Source organism: Strigops habroptila, chromosome 8 (genome assembly GCF_004027225.2).
Source record: "Strigops habroptila isolate Jane chromosome 8, bStrHab1.2.pri, whole genome shotgun sequence".
Taxonomy (NCBI): Eukaryota; Metazoa; Chordata; class Aves; order Psittaciformes; family Psittacidae; genus Strigops; species Strigops habroptila.
Window position 1 is genome coordinate 9,862,355 of NC_044284.2, and position 23,583 is coordinate 9,885,937.

Sequence of the window (23,583 nt, forward strand, 5' to 3'; positions counted from 1 at the left end):
CATCTTTCATGAGGCACATCTAGGCACAGTGGTGACATGGCTGAGCAACGCCTTGGAAGGGAGCACATTTGAGTCAACTGGTACTTGGCATTGCCTGTCAACGCTGTACTTACATGATCCAAGAGGCAGAAATAGACATTTTGTGAACTCAGAATCCAAATCAACACTTCACAGAGCATGAGCAATTCTGTCCCTTCCTTTAAAGTCTAAATACATGTACCTGTGAAATCTAGTGGCAATTCCATGTATTTTTATGCTTTTGTTATAATCGTCTGTCTCACGAGTACAACATGAAAATGTACAAAGTTATATAGGGCTGTGCAGGTGGTTCAAGATGCACCTAAACTTGCACCCAACCCTTTAACTGTAAGTGCTGAGGACATAATGCACATGAGGAAAGTGAGAAAAAAAAGAAAAAAGCAAAAACATTTTCTACAAGGAAAAAATCCAAAATATCATGTGCAACTTTCCTAGTAAAATCCAATTTTTATGGTTGCACCAATCCCATACAGAGTATGGGAAAAGGAAAGTTTTCCTGTGTAAGACTACTTAACACAAACCTGACGTTTCACTGCTCTGTAGGCTTGCTCTGGGCTAGAAAACAAACTGCTTTTCACAGTCGTTATCTTCATTATCTTCAACAGATAACAAGTGCTCTGCTCAGTAGGTTTTAGAAAATCGTTCTGGCTCCCTCTCGTGGCAGTATGTTCCCTAAAAGGTTTTGGAATTATTTTTAATGGAGCGTACTGATTTCTGAGAAGCTACATGCGGTACTTCTCCTGCAGTTGCAACTTCTTAGTTGTACTTAGTGATTTCTTCTTCACATGACATGAGCAGGGTTTTAAACTACTCAACTGAAGACCCAGATCAGACTCACTGTATTGGCACACAAGTGGCATAAGTCAGGATTCCACTGAAAAGTTCCATATACTTCAATACAGAAACCACTGATTTAATTGAAGAGCATTAATTTTGTTGAGAACAAAAAGGGAAGATAAAAAACAAAAACAAGGCTCTGTTAGAGCCTTAAAAAAAAAAATAGCAGTGACTGCCAGGTGGTTAATACCAGTTTGCTTTACACAAATACAAGCTAAGTAGCACAACAAATACTGGCCCAGTGCAGTGCCCCCATTTCCTTTCTATCACACACAGCACAAATGCAGACTCATTTATTCTACCAAAACACTACAGCAACACATTACACCCCACAATGCTCACTACTCATGTACTTACATGATCCCCTTGTATCTTAAAGGCCACTTTAAAGAAACCTTTCCATCAATGCTATAGGGGCTGGTTAACTACCATACTCACATAAGAACTAAGATACAGAACATGAATATTAAAACCCCAGACTACTAATGATGCAGTCATCTCCACTGCCTCCATTATGAAAACATGTGACCACTATTCAACTTCTTTTCATAAGATCTTTGCCATCTTTTGTGACTAGGGCAGGTAGCTCATGTAGAAAGGTAGGAAGAAATAAAGGCAAGCCTCAAGAAGCTGGTCCTCAGGAAGAAACAGAAAACGTGCTTTTCTTAAAAGAATGAATTAGCATTAATTCAATAAAATAGGCTAAGGTCAACTCAAAAGAGAAAAGGCAGTTTAACTGACATCCTTTAACTGCATGTTAAATGTTCCCAGGTAATAACCAAGGTACTGAAGAGGCCTTTTCATGAGGGAAAGTTTGACAAACGTTTTCGATACAGTATTTTTTTAATCATTAAATAATAATACTGAAACAAATTCTAAAGCTGCTTCAACAACTGCCTGTTCTGCTCAAGCCTGATATTCCCATTTAAGGCTCACAAGCATTCCACACTCCACAAGGCTTCTCCTAAATCAAACAGTAATTTCTAAAAGTCAAAACTGACCTAGCAAGCTGGGATCTGCACGAACCATCTTCTGTTTCTTCTTTTTCTTGCCACTCTGCACAGCCTCAAAATTGGATTGCTGGTTGTTGCTCTGATTGGTCTGAAAGACCGAATGTAGCGAACTGTGGTTCATTCCCCACACTGAATCCTAGAAAACAAAGCAAGTTCAAGTTTATAAATGCAATTAAGTTTGGCTTATTTATATTGAAAACACTCAGAGAGCCCAAAGCACTTTCTACATCACATGTGGCAGCACTAGCTACTGATGCATCCATCCAGTATATCTACCTCATCTTTCTAAAGCATACCCTAGATCAGCATGCTAAGATCTTATTTGATCTACAATTGGCCTCAACTGTTAGTTATAAAGGAAACCTGATTCTACAGTAAATATTTGAAATCTGCTTTATTCTCCGCTGTAAAACCCTGCTCATCCTCCTATCAACCCAGCAGAAATGTAGAGTCTTCAGACTCAAATATAATCTCTCTGCACTCCTGAGGACCGTAGAGAGTAAGATTTACCTGTTGCTGCTGCTGTTGCCGCTGCTGACTGGCTTTCTGTTTGGCACGGCGCTCAAGAAACTGCTTGGCAAACTCCTTGGCCTCAGGAGTATCTCCAAGATAGGCTCTGATGTAATCATGGACCTCATAGGGAGACTCCACTTCCTTCAGGAAAGAAACAAACGTGGGAACTGCAAGAAGAAGGCAGACCATGAGGGTACACATACTGATATGTGAACACATGCGTGCAATAAACACAACCTTTGGATTTCTGTTTCAAATATTTGCTATCTAGTTGCCATGACAAACCCTTGCCCTTCCACATTCCCTACAGTAAAGCCCTGTGATGCAAAGCTTCATCTACTCTGCAGTCAAAGCAAGGGTAAGAAAGCCAGCTAACATGATGAGAACAAAAAATAAACTGAAAATCCTAATGGTATGTTAGCCCACCAGCTACAAAGCTCAAATTTCATTCAAGGCCCAAATGGAAAACACTCTTCTCAGAGCTGTCATCAGTACAATCTCTTTTTGTCTGAAGCACAAAAGAACACACTCCCCAGTGGCTGACCTGACCTGCAAGCACCTGAGCTAGCACAGCTAGCTCACTTGCAAGCCTTCTTTACCATCTTTTCTTTTCTTAGAGTAACTTTCTTGCAGTGAGTTTTATTTCAACATGGAGAAAGGCAAAGCAAAATCACCAGCCAGGAAGATACCAGGCCAACAGGCTGCGACCTGTGGCACAAAGTAGCCTTGGAAGCATGGAAACACTGTGGATGTATGACCCACTATGGCACTGTGGGGCCAAAGCCTCTCCTCAGACACCAGATGCAGCTAGTTAGTACATCACAGATGAGGTCAACAAGTTACTTCGAGTATTGCTTCCCTAAGAGAAGGGAAGCTGTGCGAGGTGTGATCCTCCTGGCTCTTGGGGCAGCACTGGTTCCCCACTCAGGTTCAAGGGTGTCACAGAACCACGACTTTGCAGCATGCAGGTGCTGCAGCACAAGGGTTTGCACAGGTCCACACAGGAGGCAGTGGGATGTCTGCAGTGCTTCGGTACAAGGTACGAGTTTGTGATTTCAGACTGGGCATTCCTCTATGTGCGCTCCAGCAGAGTTAGTAGAAAACCCAACCAGTTTCACACCAAAAAATGCTTTGCCCAGGGCCACATAACTTGGCCTACACTTAGAACTGAACTGGATCCTCATCCATCTGCCCTGATAATGCTTCCACGACCACCAAAGATCCTCCGGGTGGCAGACATTACAACTGTTCTCAATCCCCACTGATTTCATATAGTTAGCCCAACAAAAACAATGGAGAAGATGATGCAGCCAGCTCTTCAGACCACTATTTAAAGATGCCATTTTGCTGACTGCATTAAAAACATTACTTTGATGCCATTACCTTCCCTCAGGACGATCTGCTCAAGAAACAGGATATTGTTTCTTACAGTGAATCATTTATGTTCCTCCCCACCTCTTACCATCCAAGTTGTTGGCTGTGTTGAGTGCATGAAGCATCTGTTCACACCACTGAGTGAATCCATCCTGGGCTTTATTAACCCCCTGGAACAATTTCAACAGCTTCTCCTCTTCTTCCACCTTCTTGTTTTGTCTACTTGTAATACCAACAGATTTACTGAGGTAAAGAAAACACATATAATAAATCATGAATTGCCAGACTTATCAACAGTATAGTATACAGTATAGTGTTACGAGACTCACTAGTTTACAAGACGCAAACTGTTTAAGAACCAACTAATTTAAGTAGATGACAAAGTAAATTGTGAAGGGTCACCTATTAGCTATTTTTGTTGTCAAAACAGATCCTGAGTGACACAGAAAAAAAGGAAAACACGTGAAGATGTTATAACTGCTAAGTGATCATCTCAGGAGTGGTAGCCTTTCTTTGCAAAAGCTGCTTCCCCAATTCCTACCTGAGGCTGGCATTGCTTTTGTTTTTATTGGTCGAGTTACGAGGTCCCACTTCCTTCACTGCATCATCCCAGAAACCCATGTTTGAGTTTTTGGTATCAGCATTACTCCAGATGCTACTGACTAGGTCAGATGCCCATTGGTTGCTGGGATTAGTGTTTAGGGAGCCCCACACTGAATTCCCAATGCTGGTGTGCAGGTTAGAGTGCTGTTGAAACATAATAAAGAGATCCTGGTTATTAGAACCAGACATGGAGAACTGTCATGTATTGTTTCCCTCCACATACTAATCAGACAAAACCCATACGTACCGTAGTATTTCTGACTCTGTTCGGCTGCTGGTGCTGCTGTTGCTGCTGTTTCTGCATCTGCCGTGCCTCCTCCTGCTGTATCTCCAGCAGGGACTTGGTGGTGCCTGTTGGTTTGGTGACATTACCCCAGCCCGACAATTTCTGCTGCTGTTGCTGCTGCTGTTGCTGGAGGGCCTTCATTAGTTCACGCTGCTGACGCCTTTGCTGTTGCATGCAAGACAAAAGTGCTTGTCTATACTTTCAGAAGATCATTACTGTTCAAAATTCTAGCTGGGAAACTGGTTTTAAACTGATTTCACTCTCTTTTGCCTGACTTGCTATTTTTTAAGCCATTACAGTTCCTCTAAAAGGGGAGGCACTAAGTAACCAGTAAATACAAATTGTTTATTAGCCCAGGACAGAATAAATATGTCAAATCATGACTGCAGCCAACTAAGTATTTGGCAACTTGGAGGAAAAACTTCTCTCCTACCATCGATTGTTCCCACCCTGTGTTCCCCTGTCTGCCCCACTGCCCTGGTGTTGTGCATATTGCAAACATATCAAAGTATAGATGTGAAATAATTTTACCTGAGTTATACTGTTTTAAGAAAACATTCCTCATCCTCACCATTCAAACCGCCAGTTAAGCAGTCACATAGTTGAGTCCACTCTAACAAGTTACACTCTGTCACTGTTAGTATTTACCTCTTCTCGAAGCTGCCGTTCTCGTTCTTCTTCTAACTTCTGTATTTCTGCCAATGACAGTGTGGTCTGGGACTGACAAGCTCCTGAATTTGATTGCTGACCCCATGTTGAAGATGAAGGGAGCTGGGCCAAAAAACCACATCATTAGGAATTACAAAATGTTTTAGGAGAACACTGCTAAAGTATAATAATGAAAACCAACAGTATAAGCCCACTGGGTGGGGGATAAACAAGGCCACCTTTAAAGTTTAACAAAAAACTGCAAAATAAAAAATGGTTTAATTATGAAAAATCGCAAACAGTATATTTCTTTGAATTGCCCTTTGATCATAGTGTCAAAGAGAGTGTATCAAGAATAATGTAACACATCACTGCCTAAAAACCAGCAAATCAATTTTTATTTTAAAGACAGTCTAAACTTTAGGACCTTTGTACTGGCCCTTACTCACTGCAGCACACAAAACATCCGTACTCACCTACAAAAGCCTTTCCAGTACACTTCTATTGACTGAACCTTTTTTATTTTGTAACTTATCTTCCTCTTGTTGCTCCCATCACTTTCACAGTCAACTATTCACCCTGTTCCCTCTCCAGATAGTTCATCCCTCCCTGCTCTGCTCAAGTGAGTCCAGATACCCCCGAACCCAGCTGTGGTTTCACTTACTGCACCGAACTGAAGTAAAGTTAAACAATAGAAACACGTTACCTTCATTTGTGCAAGTTGCTGCTGTTGCTGCTGCTGTTGCAGCCGTCGTAAAGCCTCCTGCTGCTGCTGCCTCTGTCTCATTATTTCTTTCTGGCGCTGGAGTTCCAGCTCCTTGCGCTTTCGCTCTTCTTCTTCAAGCCGCTGTCTGGCTGCCTCCTCTTCCATGCGTAGCCGACTTTCTTCAAGTCGCCGCTGAGCTTCCTCCTCTTCACGTGCCCACTTGGCAGCCTCCTCTTCCTTCCCAGGACATAAAGAGGAGTAAAGTCTAAGTAGACTTAGAAGATCTAAATTACTCCTACTCTGTGGTACTGACATTCTGACAGAACAAAGAGAGGCTTTTGTATCTGTAATCTGTGCTGTTTAAGTTGTTCCTCTACCTTTACATTTCTCAGGCAATGAAGCCCAACAATACAGTTTATGTCCCGTAAAGATGCAAGTTTCCCACTGCTCCACCAAGGAACTCTGAAGAGAATAACATCTCCCTAGGTCAGACTAGCTAATTTCATACCACTTTCCTTTCAGGAGTTACACACCTTTCAGTCTGACCTTCGGTCTGCTTATACTACTTACAGTCAAGTACTGCTACACTTGAATAAAACTTGACAGGAATAAAGGGAGAAGAGGTTTTGACATGAAAGAAGGAAACACACAGCACTATTTACTGTTCTTAATTCAACATTAGAGTTGCAAAGAAAAAGGTATTTCTGCTAACAAAAGAGATGACTGTGTGGTGGGACAAAAATGGTGAGGAATGTCTCACAAAGGAAGGCCCTGAAAAAAACTGGCAATTTTGAAGTAAACCTGGAAGTTAATGTGAAGCCAATCATGTTTCAAGGTTAGCTGGATTTAGGAATCGTGACAGTATGAATTAGGGGGCTGGAAGCTCAAGTTCCTGATTAGGGACTTCTAAAGCTGACCCCAAAGGAAAACATAACAATTGTTAACAGTAAGACAAGAAAAGGGAAGAAAAAAGCTGAAACTTTGATAGTGGGTATAGTCTTGGCATAGTACAGAAAGACTGGCAAAACTCATCATCTCAGATGATGCTGAAGACAATAATTTGTTTTGAGCCTTTACTATAGAATTATTATGGTACTGTACTCTGCCTTTCTTTTGAAGAAAAGAGTCCAAATACCATGCTGCAAAGCCATTCTTAAAGCTCAAACATGAAGACAGCCATTCAACACTAATCTCTTTTATAAAGAGCAGATCGGACTCTGATTATCTAGTCTGAAATCAGGATACAGGTAAACCTTTCACTTGATACTGTCTACAAGCTTTGCTTTCCTCTACCAAAACTGATGGTGTCTGAGCCACACATGCAAGTTTCAAAGCTTGTTCATTCTGGCAGCCTCCATAATTAAACGTAATAGGTCCCTCATCCCATTTTTCACCTGTTTACGAATTAACTCCTCTCGCTGCCGTCTTTCTTCCTCTTCTCTTCTTCTCTCTTCCAGTCTTCTAAGTGCTTCCTCCTGTTGTTGCCTCTCCTCTTCTTCCCGCTGCCGCCTTAGTGCAATTTCCTGCTCCCGTTGTCGCCTCAGGGCTTCCTCCTGGAGTTGGGAACAAAAATGTCAATCTATAAATGCCATTTTATTGATAAACTGCATCAGAACACAGACTACAACATGGTCTGGCCAGATAAATGGCCTCAAGAAGAGCTCCTTAGCTCCAAGCTATGCACTACTAAAAACATCTCTATTAAACACTACAGACCATGTTAAAACATGTTAAGAGGTTTTTTTTGATGCAATGTGCATCTCATACATAATTATTTTAATGAAAAAGGGAACACATGAAATCATTGTCTATCTTTGGTTTTAAAAAGAATGGTGTTGAGAATGAACACAAAGGGCGAGACTCCTCTTTCCAGGATGTACTAACTGTACCTAAACATATACATGTATTTCAATGTGCAAGTAGCAGTAATTCATTTTTTTAGGGTGTCAGCTATAAGTTGGAAACTTTTCCTACTTATAGGAGTTTCTAAACATTGACTACTCATGTGCCCTACAAAACTAAAACCACATCTCCAGACATCAGAAATAAACTGCAGCAGCCCAGTGCACTTGAGGACACTGTAACCTTGGGAAGTCTCAGAGACGTGGAACTTAATGAAAGGGCTTTGACTGGGCTATTCCTATCCTATTTAAATACTATGGGCTCTTGAGTGCTTTGATTCTTGGCTATCCCTTAATTATTTAAATAGCTTCCAATAAATTACGGTTTGGTTTCCAAGTAGCAAAATTATTTAGTTACCTTAAAAATAAAACATCAGCACCCATTCCTACTACTCTGAAGATCAAGGTAAACTGAATTTTTTCCCATTCTGCTACTTGCTTTTGGAGGAATAGGGTACAACCAGTCTTTGGCTGGCTTCTTGTATGTTGTTACACAGGAGTGCATCTGCGTGTTCCCCAGTTGTGACTTTCCTTTGCACAAAACAGCCTTGTTTTTTGCTGACTTTGCTAATCTCTGAAGTCCAGCAACTGTGTTAAGGCCACCCTACTTTTCATTCCTTTCTTTTTCTCTCCACTTTCTGACTTACCCTACCAGCTCAACCTACAAATCCTACTTTTTGAACAAGAACTTTAAGCTTTCATAAATACATTTTCCTTTTGATTGATCAGCATTGTGCAATTGTACTCTCAAGTTTTTTATAAACAATATATTATTTACAGGGTGAAGGGAGACTAATTGTGCAGCATGGACATAAATTTTAAACTCTGTTAAATCAAGGAAATTCTGAACTCTGAGACACTTTTAGTAAATCTGGTAACAAACCTTCTATACACAGCATAAACTGCAATACAGTTCACTGAACATGTGGACCAGGTGTCTCTGACATGGCTAATTTCAGACGTCTACAATATAACTGTCAGTAGACAGAGGATTTTTTATAAGCAATCCTATGGCACTGGCTACAAGCCAAATAATTCATATTTCTGTGTATCACTTAAGTGGTTTAGTGCTAAACATAAGTGCAGTAAGTGTAAGCTGTTCTTCCAGCAGCTGGACATAAACCAGCAGCCTGTGAATCATTTTCTCATTAATCAAGTCTTGATTTGTCATATTCACAAAAGCTTCAAGCACAACGCGCATCACCTCAACCATGTCTGTAACTTGGGCCTGTAACTGTGTTAACTGGACACATGCAGTCAAGTCACAGTAATTGTGTCCCCAATACAAGTGCTGAAAAATTTCTGCTTATTGTTTCTTGCACTGCGAAGTCTGCTGAGGAGGCTGGAGGTGTGCCAGTATGTTTTCTTTGACTGCAGACCACACACCAGGATCTCAGCTCAGGACGCCAAGCTGCTGTCCAGGCTGGGGGGATGTTCAGCACTAGTCATTGACATAACGTGTACCTGAGAGAGATGAACAAAGTCACCAAGTCCTCCTATAGGACAGTAGTTCACTGGCATCTCTGCCCTACTTTCCCTTTGGGAAATGAGGCTAGAATTGACATGAATAAAGCTGTAGGGATCTCTTTCTTGCTCAGGCATGCCAGGAAAGGCACTGCTGAATGACAGCAATTTAAGAAGTCTTCACTCCCCTAAAGAACTAAAGATGAACAGTGTTGTACCAGCACGAGGGGAAAAAAATTGCAAGGTTATGAAAAGCTGGGAACCATGCAGCTGATGCAACTCTTTTTCCTGCTCTTCACAGCTATAGAAAAGGTTGACTTAATGTTTACTTCTGTATCTTCTTATTATTCAATGATTTTGTTTGAACATGTGACCAAAAGCATTCAAAGCTCTCCAGCTTTCTGCCACTAACTACTATGGGAAACAGACTCATTCCTTTGGCTCTTACTGCTCCCATATTCATGGCTTCCTGCTCTAAAAGGATCCCAATGTTCTTTAGCATCTTTTCTAATAATTGTTTTCAAGTAAACATATATTGCTGTACAGACAACTCATTTCAGGTCTTTAAAAATCCATAAGTAGCAATCCCCATTTCAATTGACTCTGGATTCTTCAATAAAATATTATGGATTTTTTTGTAATTGGTAGCACCTGAAATTCTACTTCTTTATGTCACTAGGGCTTAATTTTTTCATTTTATGGATCTCATCTTTGAACCAGATAAAGGGAGCACTGAAGATGTAATTCAGAGAAAACAATTATTAGCTAATTATTAAACCTTGAATTTTGTTCCTGAAAGCAATCAATCATTACAAAATAGAAGATATCAGACCAGAAACAAAAAAGAAATACAGGAGCTACACAAGCTGAGCATTATTGTTTGCAATTTCACAGTGCAAGTAACTGAGGAAAACTATGAACAGAACTGGATTCAACATTTGGTATGACATTTCATCCTACAGAACTGAATGTCTATTAGGTTTGTTTTTTGGTTTTTTTTTTTTTTTTTATTTACTTAGAATTCACCATCAACAGCATATTTACTAACCTTATATACTAGTCTTTTATGCAGTATTACATCAAAAGCCTTCCTGAAGTCCAGGCAGATTAAGTCTACTGCTTCACCCCTCTCAGCTCTCACTGTCATCTCCTCAAAAGAAGTTAATCAAATTTGTTAAGCATCATCTCCTCTGTATAAATCCATGCTAATAAATCAGTTCATCCCTGATTCTACAATGCCTTCAGAAGTCAGATTCAAATATTATACCAGTTTGTTGTTTTGGTTTTTTTTTAAAATACATAATACAATATTATTTTCTCTTTTCAGAGAAGTGCTTAAACCCTTTGTTACCTTTTCAAGACTTTACTGCTCAGAATTAAGCATTATCAATGGAATAATTGCCACAATGAACTAAGATACTTGCTGTTACTCCTTTTCAACCCCATTCTGCTTCCTCCTTGTAAATAATCATTTCTCATGACATCTTAGAGAGTCAGATTGTTTACCATACAAATCCAAAGTGGACAAAAACACCTTTGGAAGTTAATGGACATTTCTGAGAAGTTATACACAGTAGCAAAACGGTTAATCTGAAAAGAAACAACCCAAGTCTATTTATTTGAAGCCACCATGGATGACACACATTGAATTACCAGGTGATCAGCTGAAAAATTAAGTGTTATTAGCACAGATCTAAAGCAATTGAACTCAAAATTTCAACTTTTGAGTATATTATTGCTTTAATGCTACAGTAAAGCTTGAACTCGAGCATCAAAGGATGCTTTTCCACTGGATACCATAATGACTGGCTGTACACAAAAGCAGATATATTAAAGCAAGGAGCCATTTATTTACAGACTTGATTCTTAAAGATACCATGAAAGCTAACCACATATACTGCAGTTGTTTAAAATAAATTTTCAGTGACAAAACCAAAACAGTGAATGAATTGACTAACTTGCAAATAAAACTAGAGATTCTACGGGCTTCCTCAGAAGCATCTGATCTTTAAACCAGGATGACCATTTTACAACAGCCTCCCTACCTAAGGACATAGAAAATATGACAAAGGACAAAATTATCTATTCACCCATTATTCATGTGCTACTTTAGAGGGCATTTATTGACTAACTCCTTAATGAATAAACTCCACAATGTGCATGCCCATATCCTTCACATGCAGAGTGAAAACTTTCTCTGTCTTTCCCTCCTGCAACACTCAAGAAACAGTTAATCTTTCTTCCATACAGAATTCAGAAGTAAATGCTAGAAACTTCAAGCTAATAATGCCTCAATTTCATATCCTTATAAGAGTAAGAACATACTACAACTCCTACATTCATTCATCCTGCAACACAGATCATATAATTCATTCTAATCAAACTGCTTGTCCGAACTACACCCTTCCTTTTCCAAATTATCAACTCAAAAAAAACAAGCTGACAGACTCTGTGACATAAGCCAGATAATAATTTATTTTTAAAAAATTCTTTACTAAGTTAAAAAAAAAACAAACAGGGAAACAAGCTAAATGCTACATCACTTTTTCCACTATAGCCCTTTACATTCATCTGAAACAGCTGCTCAAGCTCCACTCTACTCCAGAACATACCATTATGAAAACACTAGACTGCATAAATCATGAATAAAGATTAAACATACGATAACTGGGCAACTAACTGAAGTCTAATATTGACACTAAGAAGTTGGGAGGGAATATTCCACAAGGAATAAAGCCTCTCAGCTCACAAACGGGAACCTATCTTGAAATGAAGCATCAAAGCCCATTTCTCAGACTGCAATTTGGGCTCTTAAAATCAAGAATAGAGGAATCATTTCATATACTCACATGAAAAATATTAGAACTCTCTTCATACACACCTACCAAAGATTAATTAGACCCCACAGGATTCTTAAAGTGAGTTTTTTAAATTATTAAAATTAATTAGAGATTAACTACATTGAGGAAACTCACTTGCTTCCTGCGGGCCAGTTCTTCTTCTTCCCGTCGTTTCCTCTCATCTTCCTGCTGCCTCCTAAGTAGCTCTTCTTGTTGCCTCCGAAGCTCCTCCTGCCTTTTCCTCTCCTCTTCCTCTCGTTTGGCCCTCATTTCCACTTCTCTCCTCTCTTGCTCTAGCTACAATTCACATAAAACTACACTCAGATGCAGGTAACGTATTCCTACACCATTTCTTAGGGCAACTCTGCTGAGATTATAGTAACACCATAACAAATTAAGCCTCTGACAGATGCTCTCCCTTAATTGTAATTTTACCTATCAGCTGGCTGCCTACTGGGGTCAGATTCCTGAAATAGTCTAGAACAATTTCTGTTCAGTAACCAACACCAGTTCTCTAGCCAGTCTTTCTGTACCAGCTCCTTAAAATAATCTCTGACTTTAGAAGCTAGTAGTGAGTTGCTTTGCAGTCATCATAAAATAATCAATTTCAGGAAATGTACAGAATCATACAGGTTCTAACTTACAAAAATAATTTAACACCAAAGTAAGTGTGAAACAACCCCAACAAATTGAGATTCCCCAAAACAACTCTGGTGATAATATCAAGAGAACAACTACCTGCTCCTACTCAGGGTTTGGCATGACAGCTCATGATGATTCCATTTTGAAACAGAGGTGGCTAGTAAAGAGGTTTTAGTCACAAGTGTAAAACACATAAGCACTACTTTAGAGGTCAGTAGTACCTCCACAGCAATAGTTTCCAAACAGCAGTCCACAAGGATTTCATAACTGGTTCCTATAACCCCTATTCCTTTTACAGTGTTTTCCATGAAAATCCAATCAAAATCATACAGTGGTCTGAAGATTCAGGAGCTAATAGTCTTCCATTGGCTTAGGAAACACAGTTCATTGCAGAACAGCAATCCCAACTTCTTACAGTATGAAACAGTTTCTGACCTTTGCAGCTTTGGCCTTCTCGAGCTGCTGAAGTTGTTCTAGAGCTGGTCCCTGAGCTGCAGTATCAATGGGGAGATCCCAGACACTGCTTCCTTCCCAAACTAGATAGTGAAGAAAACAAACATTGACAAGCAAAAATAAGCACATCAACAAGAAAACATCTGAATGGGGAAAATCTTGTGTATGCTGTTGTTATGTTTTATGAATTAAAATCATGGTAATACATTAGTTTTAAGTCAGTAGAGGGCCACCTTATCTTCCTGTAGAACAAGGCTTATCCATTACTGAAGCAAGGCTGGGTTTCCTACAAAATTCTACAAAAGAACCAGCTATTCAAAGTCCTCTCATCAGAGCAGAACACCTTTATAATATAACACTCACTCCCTCTGCATCAAAACTTCCCATAACCATCAGAAAAATTACCATATTCTTCACAGCTCAAATGAAATATAAACTGCACAGCCAAGTAGGCTGAACCAATTAAAGAATACTGATGCAGAAATAATTTCCTCTCATGTCAAAAAAGTCATTTCAAAGATGCTAGTTCTTCATCCATGAACTTTTCTCTATAGGTCTGACACGTGCTAAGCATCTTACCTGTAGGTTGTGAAGCTGACTGAAGTTCCCATATTGAGCCAGTGTCCGGCACTGACACAGACCTTGTAACAGGGGGCATCATGTTCTGTTCAGATATTCTGTAATACCAACAGGAAGAATCAACATGCCACTTCCAGGGACAGCAGTGCTCTGAACACGCATGAGATTCAGTAACTTGTAACATACTCCTTTCCTTCCACACCTCTATTTAAAACAAAAATATGATGTGGACAACACTAGTTGCTTGCAGAGTTCTTGCTTATCTCATCCCTGCTGCCAAGACAATGGCTAAGCCAGCTACTGCTACAGTTTTGCATTTGTAGCTTATAGGCTAGTTTGAGAAACAAGCATCTAGTATTGCAGAACTCAGCTGGCAAAGCCATTCTGTTACCAACAAAACAGATCTGTCAAAAAGGTATGATTTCAACTATATTTTTCATAAACATCCTCTGAGATACAGGAAGTATTTGACATCCTGCAACTGTTTCATAGTCACACAATCTTTAAAATATGTAATGTTCAAATATACGCAAACTTGAACAGGACAGACACTGACAAGACTTTAATGATTATATACAAGCTAGCGTATAGGAAAGAATGGAATTCGGTGCAAGTCTGGGCTAACTCACCTCATCTTCAAGGCCTGGAACTGTTGCAAGAGAATAGCGAGCTGCTGCTGCTGCTGGGATGAGAGGGCTGCCTTTTGCTGCTGAGCTAGCACCTGTGCATATTGTTGTCTTCAAAAGAGAAGCAGAGAATCACTGGTATTTGTTCACTTGCTTATTTATATAATGCCCAAGTTGCAGAAGCTGTACATAGACTCATTCTCCATGACTAATGCCCACTGACCTATACAATGTACATGCTAAATACTAAAGGAAACCACAGAACGGGGTCTTGAGAAGAACCAAAATACAAGAATAAAACAAATTATCCTACATGAGCACAATCAAATTTCTCTTAACCCTTAACTATGTCAGCTGATTACTGCTGTCCAATGTTTCTCTGTGCAACACTACTTGCCTTTTTTTATATTACATACAGATTGCTCAAATTAATCTGGTTAGGTCTACATGTATCAACCTCTCCCCTAGTATGTCAAGGCATCCCCAGTACTGGGGCAAATTCTTGCACAATCAAATCATAAGCTGACAAACAGTATTCAAAAATCATTATCATGGCACATGCTTTCAGGATCCCTTGAATGAGTACTGTGACTCCTTTCTTTTCTCCAAGCTCCTACAAAACAAGGTGTTAGAAACTGAGCACAAATGAACAACTGACAACTTTGGCAAAATGGATGACAAACCACTTTTCCCAGCAGTTACCTTCCACTGATCTTCACTGAGCAAGCAGACCAAAACCAAGTTCTGCATTCTCCACCTCCAATTCAAAAGACTGTAGCCTTCCCCTGACTCCAGAACATCTGAACTGCATTACAAGGATAGCCAAGACTCAGTTTGACCATAACAGCTACGTACATAGCAGGTCTCACCACAGGAGCTATGCATGACACTGAAAGAGACTCTGAAAAGTGTGCCTGAAGCAGCCCCACTCTCTGCTAATCCTGTCGAGGCCTGTGGTGCTTGTGGAAGCAGGCTATTGCTGCGGGAGGTGAAGCACTCCCAGCCCCACTGCCCAAGGAAACAATGACAAGAAGCTGAACCCAGATGATTAAAAATGCAGAGCAGAACATAGCCACTGGAAGATCTCTGGAACTGGCAGTCTTACTGTATTAAAAGATGCTGATACTGGAGGTGCTGCATTTGGATCAGGGCCAACTCTTGTTGTCTAGTCAGCCGCTCTTGGTCCAGCTCACCCTATGTTTAGGAATAAAACATTCTATTTTAGTAACATATATGTAGTAACAGTAGTATATTGCAAATGCAAACAATCTAAAAATTGCATTCTGAACTGAAAAGACAAAATGGAAAAATACCTATACAGACATCAACATTTACCAAGTCTGTAATATGGTGACTGTGAAATACACAGCACTTAAATACAAAAGGGCCAAGCCTTCCAGCCACAGACATGGTAAAACAAACATTTTTAAATTGAGTGTCTTTTCTCCTCTTAGAAAGGTAATTCAACTTTGGTGCTCAGAACACCCAAAATTCCAAGACACAGCAGCTGACATGTAAATAATTTCATCTCCTTCTTTTTACAGGACTATTGGAATACTGTAACTGTCACATAATTACCAGATGTGGAAGTGGTGCTGGACCTGGAGTGAAGGGAACCCTGCCCCACATCTTCATGATGTCTCCAAGTGGCTGGAAAGTCTCATCACAGGCTCTCTTAACCAACAGTGACATAGTGAAGTATCCAGCCTGGAACCACTCTGCCATCTCCTGATTACTGAAAGGACCTGAAATAACATCAACCAACACACATGGAGGGGAAGGGGAAGTAAGGCCAAGTTGAGCATATTGGAAACAAAGAGCATGGTGCTTGTTAAAGTAACACAGTACATAGCATCCGGCCTTTCTGTCAGTCTCATCCACTTGTCTGGAGAAACAGTACATTCAAGCCTGGAGTGCCAATGCACACATCTAGATCTTTACAGGAGCTACAGCATTCCCCCAGACAGTCTTTAATAAAAAGCGCATTACTCCTTTTACCATGTACTGGAGAGAGACAAGACAGCTCTGAGACGAAGCCAAGCAGCCACAGTGGTGTGGAGCGTGGTCCTGCCTTCCAGCACAGCTCACTAACTACCGCAGGCTCAGCATCAGGTTGACAACAGCTGCAACTTCGAGTTTGGATCTCAACAGGATCTGCTAGCTGACAGTGCTACTACTTTCCCCACGTATACTGCACAGATAATTAAACCATCTTAGCCTGTTTCAACTCTTGCCTTCAAATCAGAGGAATTCATGTTTTACAGAAGTTCTGCTTCTGGAACTTAGCAGACAAGAAGCTCCACCTTTGAGTGGATGATCACATTTTTTAAGATCATGAGGAAACCAGTTTCCCTTTCCTTCCTCAAAAGAGTTACAACTTTTCCTTCTCTTCCTCTTTTCCTGACAAAGATTTCAGTCATTCTCTTCAAAGGAGGGCTCCTACACTGATTTTGCCTATCCAAACGGTCACACAGTTAGTATAGAAGAATATTTAACAAAGTAAGAATATTTAACAAAAATACAGGTTTTGCAAAAAGTATCTTTTGAAAGGCAAGAATGTTCAGTAAATTCTTGCCTTCTCTTTAAGAAGTATCTTTAGAAGATAATTCCCTCCTAGGGAATGTGAAACCACAAGAAGTGTCTCAGAAAAAAAATTACGTGGGAACATTTAATTCTGGAGGTCACATTCACAGAATGGTTTGGGTTGAAGGGACCTTAAAACTCACCCAGTTCCCAAACCCCTGCCACAGGCAGGGACACCTTCCACTAGAGCAGGTTGCTCCAAGCCCCTGTGTCCAACCTGGCCTTGAACACTGCCAGGGATGGGGCAGCCACAGCTTCTCTGGGCACCCTGTGCCAGTGTCTCACCACCCTTCCTTTCATTTCAAGGAAGTACTTAGTCCAATAAGAAAAAAAAAGCTTTAGATTGTCACTGAGCAATAAACACCCAGCAACAACTAACACACAGTTTAAAGCACAGTGAGCAAATAAGAACACTTTATAGTTAACATCCTTTTAAACTTCAAAGGGCGAGAAGAAAACCCTAAAGATGTGCAGTACCTGCAGACAAGAGACTGGCACAGATCCCACAAATAACACCCCCACAAATCCTATCTAGAGCTCATCACTGAGGAAGTCATTCACACTCAACAGTATTAGCAACTACTACTAAGTACAGCAAGTACGTAACTCACTGCTTAATTGCATTTTGGGGAGTCAGCTAACAGCTGTTAAAACAGAGCCCTGAGACCTCCAAAAGAAAAGCACATTCCGAAAGCAAAGATGCAAATATCTATATGAAAGGCTTGTTCTAACTTCCATGGCATAAAAACTGAGATTTCTTGAGTAAAATCTGCAAGCATGAAACTGTTTGTATTATATGAACAAATAATGCACTGGCTGCAAGTGCAAATTAAATTGAGATGACACATGAGCACTGGCTTGTCAAAATCTGTTTTTCTTTGCTCTAGATTATAAAGAAATTGCCCTTCCCTCAATTCTCAATGTCTTTGGGCTGAGACAAGAAAGCTGATTTCAATGTTTCTCATGGATTTTTCAACAATCTACTGAATATGCTCAAGTTCTTGTTTTATTTCCACTACTATCTGGAAACCTGAGTAACTATTGGCATGAAACAAGTTTTATTCTAACCTCAATTTACAGAAATACAAAGCAACGGCAAACCTTATCCATGGTAATTCTGGACATGATAATTCTGGACATTAGGCATGCTGAGCTGATGGCGGTAGTGATGGGCAGAAGATCTATTTTTCAGAACCCAGTTCTAGAGTGGTAAATCCCGTGTTGCTTTTGTAAAAACATGCATGAGTATCTGCTGGAGGTAATATTGTGAAGAACTCTAACAGTTCTGTGAAACAAAAGAGGAAGTGTAAAGGGCACAGACCTACCCTGAATTTCTCCTTGTGGATCTTTGTAGTACCACTTCTGCATGGCTTCATGGAACAATGGCATAGAGGAACCCTTTGCTCTGTGCTCTTGAATTTTTGCTGCTAGTCTTTCATCATCAAGGGCACTGTCTTGCAGGTATGCCACCATCTTCTCTGCTTGCTGCAGGAGACATCAAAACCAGCAAGGAATACAAGAGTTAGATGTGGGCTTACAGATTCGAAAATGAGTGTGCCAAATACAACCCAGTGCTCAAAAGTGCACCAGGAATTACAAGCAACTCAAGGACTGATGTAACTGCACCACAAGCTCAGTCTACCACCGTGTCAGGATCCTGAATAAGCACGGTTGACCTGCTTAAGTAAAGCTTTAGAACACTTCCCAACATGGTCCCACACAGTACCATGGTGAAAAATAAAACAGGTATAGGAAGCACTAGAATGAAAAATACTCTGCATCCCAGCAGTCACTAAACTTTCATGAACACAGTCTGCACTTCATTTATGTACTTAGTTGGGGGGTGGTGGGTTAAAAACATATCTGACACACTGTTTTATGGTTTCCAAGGCAAATGGTAAGGCTACTTGACAGTGGTCATAAGCACTAGGATCTCTAGCTCTTTAATACTGGGTATAGTACTCTTATGCAGAAAGAATACTTTGGCTTGAATTACTCTCCAAAAAAATAATGGAGTGAAGAAAAGTAGCTCTATACATCGGGGAGTGTAAAGTTTCAGCTGCATTTCTGGTTTTATGGGCTTCAAATATCTTTTGCATTCCAAGTTCCTCCAGTCTCACGACTGTCAACAACAAAGGAATTTGAGAAATTTTACCTGCTCTAGGTGTTTGAGGCCCTCTTCATCATCTGGGTCAGTGGGAATGTTGCCCATGCCTGGAGCAGCTGTGACAGGTGTCTGAACTGGCCGCAAAGCAGGATTTGAATTGGAAACAGGAGGAGAAAGATGAGCAGGAGAAGCTGTGTCTGCAGAAATCTGTGGCAAAGGTTGAGCAACTGAAGCCAAATCTAAAGAAAAGTGTTAAAGATAGTTCATTACCTCTAATATAAATGAAAACTTACTGTAGAAAACATTCAATGAGTCAAAATTAGCACCAAAGCAAAATGATTTTCAGGTCTTCCTGTACTGGTACTGATTACAGCACAGGCACCCAGCCTAACTTCAAGGAACAAACAGTTTAAGTCCAAATAGTGCAGAATTCCACACATTTCAGTTCCCTGGCTACATACATTTGCCCAGACTGATCTGCTCTACAAGAACAAAACACATCCACAACTAGCTCATGTTTCTCTAGACTGTGCTGCAATGTGAAGTACCTGCATGCTGCAAGCGTTTGAGATGGCATATCCAACAAACCATGTATTCATAGCCGAGTTGGTGAATTCTGGCTCTTCGCCTCCATATTCCAGTCCTTGCCTCTTAAGAGGCCAATTTAATCACAATGAGCAATGGAAACTTACTAAATTTACCTATCAGGTTTATTACCTTCCCCTCTGTTGGACATTTTGGCTGGCGGTGTATTCTCCATTCGATTCTCTTTATCCTCTGTTTTCTCTGTTCTTTCTGGAACAGACTCTTCCTTTCTTTCAAAAAGACTCGTCTGTAGCAGGTCTGGAGGCTGCGATTTTGGTGGGGTATCTGACCTAGCAGCCGGTGAAGATGCTTGGACTGCTTCTTCCACCGCTTCTGTAACATTGCATGGTTCTATGTAACTGAGTTAATGGAAATTCTACATTGCAGCATAGAACAGATGCGCAAGACATTCCTCTTACCTGCCACTACTCTACCTGTTTTCTCCCCCTCTTTCTTGGTGGTCTTCTCATGATCTTTGGCTTCTTCATTGTGGCTCCCTTCAGAGTCGGATCTTTCTTCCCCTTCCTCCACAGGTCGGAAGTCCATCTCCTGTTCCTCAGGGATTGGCTCCTTCTGCACCTTCTACAAAGTCAACATAACCATCCATAATCCACCCCCAACATAACAGGGCATTTGCTCAAAGCGAACGAAGGGCCCAAGACAGCTTTTCACCTTTAAAGAGAGAAACGCTCCAGAGGAGTCAAATGTTCCCATTTCTTCTTCTGCGTCTTCTAAGCACCACTCAGGGAGACTATCCCTGTCGTCATCCATGCTGCCGCTCCCACACCGCACTCGTCGATAACCCCGTTCGTCGTCTCGTTCCCGGAAATCGAACTCAAACCTCCGCCGCCGTTCCATGTGCTCCCGCCAGCCTGCAGAACGAGGGCCGTCTAAGGTAGGGGGAAAGTCACTTTACAACACAGTCCCGGGGGTAGTGGCTTTCTTGGGAGGGTGAAGGGGATCAGTGAAGAGACGACAAACAGTGACAGAGGAAGCCCCTAACAGGGTACAATCCACCTATGAACAGGTATCTTAGAGAACAAGGGAAAGAAAAGGAGTATCTTACCATTAAGCAGGAGACTTTCAAATATTGTTCACTGTATATCGCTCCACGCTATCAATTCTATTATGAGCATTACAAAAACCATGTGAGGGTAAGAAAGCTGGGCTACAGAACCTAAAACATGCTGGAGCACCAAAACAGGACAAGCAACACTAGATGCTGACTGAATTTACCAGCCATCATTGGCTTAAACCTTCTTTGGCATCTCTGTAAGATTTTATATTTACTTTTAAGCAATCCGCAAAATCACATCCTGAACATACCACCAAGGCTTTTCTCCTCTTGCCCTCAGAGACACTTCTGTGCATACACATGAAAAATGGACCGCCAACTGAATACCTCTGAAAATACTGTTAAGTCTCTTGAATGGTACTTTTTAGCCATGGAATACTGTAACTTGGAATGATAATAAGGAAAAAAATAAGAGGAAAAACTTTCTAAATTCAAGTTTTATTTTACTTTTCTTCCTAATCTATTCAGAAGACATCTTCATTCAGCCAACCTTAAAATCCTCTGACTGCAGTCATGCTATTTAAACTGTAAAGAACTTGCTGCTACAGAAAACAAACTGGGAGTGAAAGGATTGTAAACAGCTTTCCATCCAACAGAAGCTATCTTTACCAGAAAGGTGCAAAGCAAAAATGAAAGCACCTTTAATTTTTAGTGCTTTTAGTGACAGCTGTGTTTTTTCTGGAGAAAAAAAAAATCTTTCTTTAGTCTCAGAATTTGTGCAACCAGTGGAGTCTCACTGCTTATCAAATGGCTACCAAAAAACCCCATCACAGTAAAAGAAGAAACTGTGTCATCTGTTCCATTTGCTTCATATGAAGGAGGAATATTTCCACATCAACCCTAAGTATTTAACATTAACCACACAAAAATCCACCTTTTGTCTCACAAACACAGGAAACGTAAAATAAACTCCTTCTAGAAACACTATGAAGTTTAAGGTTATATTTCATCAAGGAAACACAGAAGGTTAGACTTTAACACGGCCTCCACTGTACCATATGTACTTACCTACCAATAATTCCACTGTATAACTTAATCCATGCTTCTAGTTATGCCTTGGAAACTAGTAAGTAGCATTTGTGGTCTGCAAAATGGTTAAATCAATGTTCTGAGGCAATCTTTTTAACATCATTAAGGAAAGATATAAGGCACAGTCAGCTTGTGCTTATCCCATCTTTTCTGCCTGCTTTAAAGTAGTTCTTAACATCTTAGGCCTATTATGTCAACCTCTTGTTCATCAATAACTTCTCAAAAAACATGCAAAGACAAAGGCTCGCTGAAGATGCACTAATGAAGCAAGTACTCCAGAGACCTCCAGAACACTTCTGGACACTGAAGAGCTGGACAGGGTGCTGGGCCACCTTGTCTAGACTTGTGCTTTTGCCAAGAAAGGTTGGACCACATGATCCTTGAGGTCCCTTCCAAGTTGGTATTCTATGTTTCTACGAAGTAAGAGACATTTCCCACATCCTTTTCAGAAGAGGATGTCTGCAACACACCCCACGCACCTCTGCCCACAGCACCCTAGACTCCAACTCTGTGCAAACTCAGGAGGTACAGATTTCTGAGGGCTTTCTTTTCAAGTCACGCATATGAACATCTCATTAAAATACTGCTAAATTTTAAAAGAACAAAAGCATCTCTGGGAGCAACCAGCAACCAAGCAGGACACAGTATACCTGAAAGAAGAGGCCTGGCACTGAAATTCCACTGATACGGCATCAGGAGCAGTGTGAACTTTACCTCCCGCTTCTCATCAGATATATCAATGCATCAAAACCAGGACATCCTTTGGAACTGGAGGGCTCTTTCCAAGGTTTAAGTGTGAGAGGTTGCTGCATTTCTGATTAAAACCACAGGCAGGCATCTCCTCAGTACAGTCAGCAACGTCTGCAGGTTTCCCAATACATGGGAAAAAAAAGGGCTATGGGCTGAACCTGGCAATTAGTGTACAAACAAATTAACGTCTCTGACTGTTTGCTATCCTGGGGGTCACCAACAGCTGAGCATCTCTTCTTCAGCTCTCTTTTTGTATAGAAGAGGAAAATTCAGTGTTAAGCAGCTCCTATACAGCTGTAAAAGGACCATCTTGAGACTATGCATAGAGAAAAGCCTTGATTATTTATACATGGTTCACGTCCCTACACCAGGAGCACAGGCTCTTCATAGTGAGACCCAGAAACATGGTTTCTGAAGGCGATTCTAAGCATTTCGTTAATTCCAGGTATCTTCAAAGTTCAAGTTAAGAACCTAAAAAGAGATTTTGTTTAGCATATGGTCTGCTTGCAAGGATTTAGTCACAAAACCTCCTTTTACAACTCACACATATTCAGAGCTAGGTGGACAGTCAAAAAGAAGAGATAAGTGGAGCAGACACATGCCCTTGTTTCTTAATAACAACAAAGGTTTACAAAAGCTCACTTAGAATACAGTGAGCAACTCAGGTGTGAAGTACAGGGCTGCCAATCTTTAAAGCAACACAAAAGTAAAGACAAATCTTAAATTCTTACCTGAAGTTTTTTTACCAAACCAAAACTTAAGACAAACATAACTTTAAATTCAGCCCTATAGTATCATTAGGCACCAGTTTTTATATATATATATATATATATATATATATATATATATATATATATATGTGTGTGTGTGTGTCAAGATCCCAAGGTAAAATAATGTTAAGCTGACTTTAGCCCTTCCACCTATAATGTC

The 23,583-nt window shown here is 40.5% G+C and overlaps 1 protein-coding gene across 17 annotated transcripts in view; it reads right to left on the bottom strand.

Annotated features, from left to right (window-relative positions):
* Positions 1–23,583, bottom strand: part of GIGYF2 (GRB10 interacting GYF protein 2) — a 75,657-nt gene that overhangs the window by 2,040 nt on the left and 50,034 nt on the right. For 7 of the 17 annotated variants that reach the window (XM_030495936.1, XM_030495923.1, XM_030495925.1 and 4 more), the window contains 20 exons: positions 20,472–20,689; positions 20,219–20,381; positions 19,932–20,132; positions 19,263–19,453; positions 18,433–18,592; positions 16,103–16,269; positions 15,630–15,718; positions 14,528–14,635; positions 13,899–13,996; positions 13,302–13,402; positions 12,360–12,521; positions 10,433–10,534; positions 7,414–7,572; positions 6,020–6,256; positions 5,314–5,436; positions 4,627–4,830; positions 4,318–4,523; positions 3,865–4,019; positions 2,400–2,569; positions 1,878–2,025 (listed from right to left, as the gene is read on the bottom strand). In XM_030495936.1, the coding sequence (XP_030351796.1) occupies positions 1,878–2,025; positions 2,400–2,569; positions 3,865–4,019; positions 4,318–4,523; positions 4,627–4,830; positions 5,314–5,436; positions 6,020–6,256; positions 7,414–7,572; positions 10,433–10,534; positions 12,360–12,521; positions 13,302–13,402; positions 13,899–13,996; positions 14,528–14,635; positions 15,630–15,718; positions 16,103–16,269; positions 18,433–18,592; positions 19,263–19,453; positions 19,932–20,132; positions 20,219–20,381; positions 20,472–20,689 (3,162 nt within the window). Of the gene's footprint in view, positions 1–1,877; positions 2,026–2,399; positions 2,570–3,864; positions 4,020–4,313; positions 4,524–4,626; positions 4,831–5,313; positions 5,437–6,019; positions 6,257–7,413; positions 7,573–10,432; positions 10,535–12,359; positions 12,522–13,301; positions 13,403–13,898; positions 13,997–14,527; positions 14,636–15,629; positions 15,719–16,102; positions 16,270–18,432; positions 18,593–19,262; positions 19,454–19,931; positions 20,133–20,218; positions 20,382–20,471; positions 20,690–20,742; positions 23,467–23,583 lie in introns of those variants that run through there. The other 10 variants (XM_030495928.1, XM_030495931.1, XM_030495932.1 and 7 more) reach the window with 8 other exon arrangements.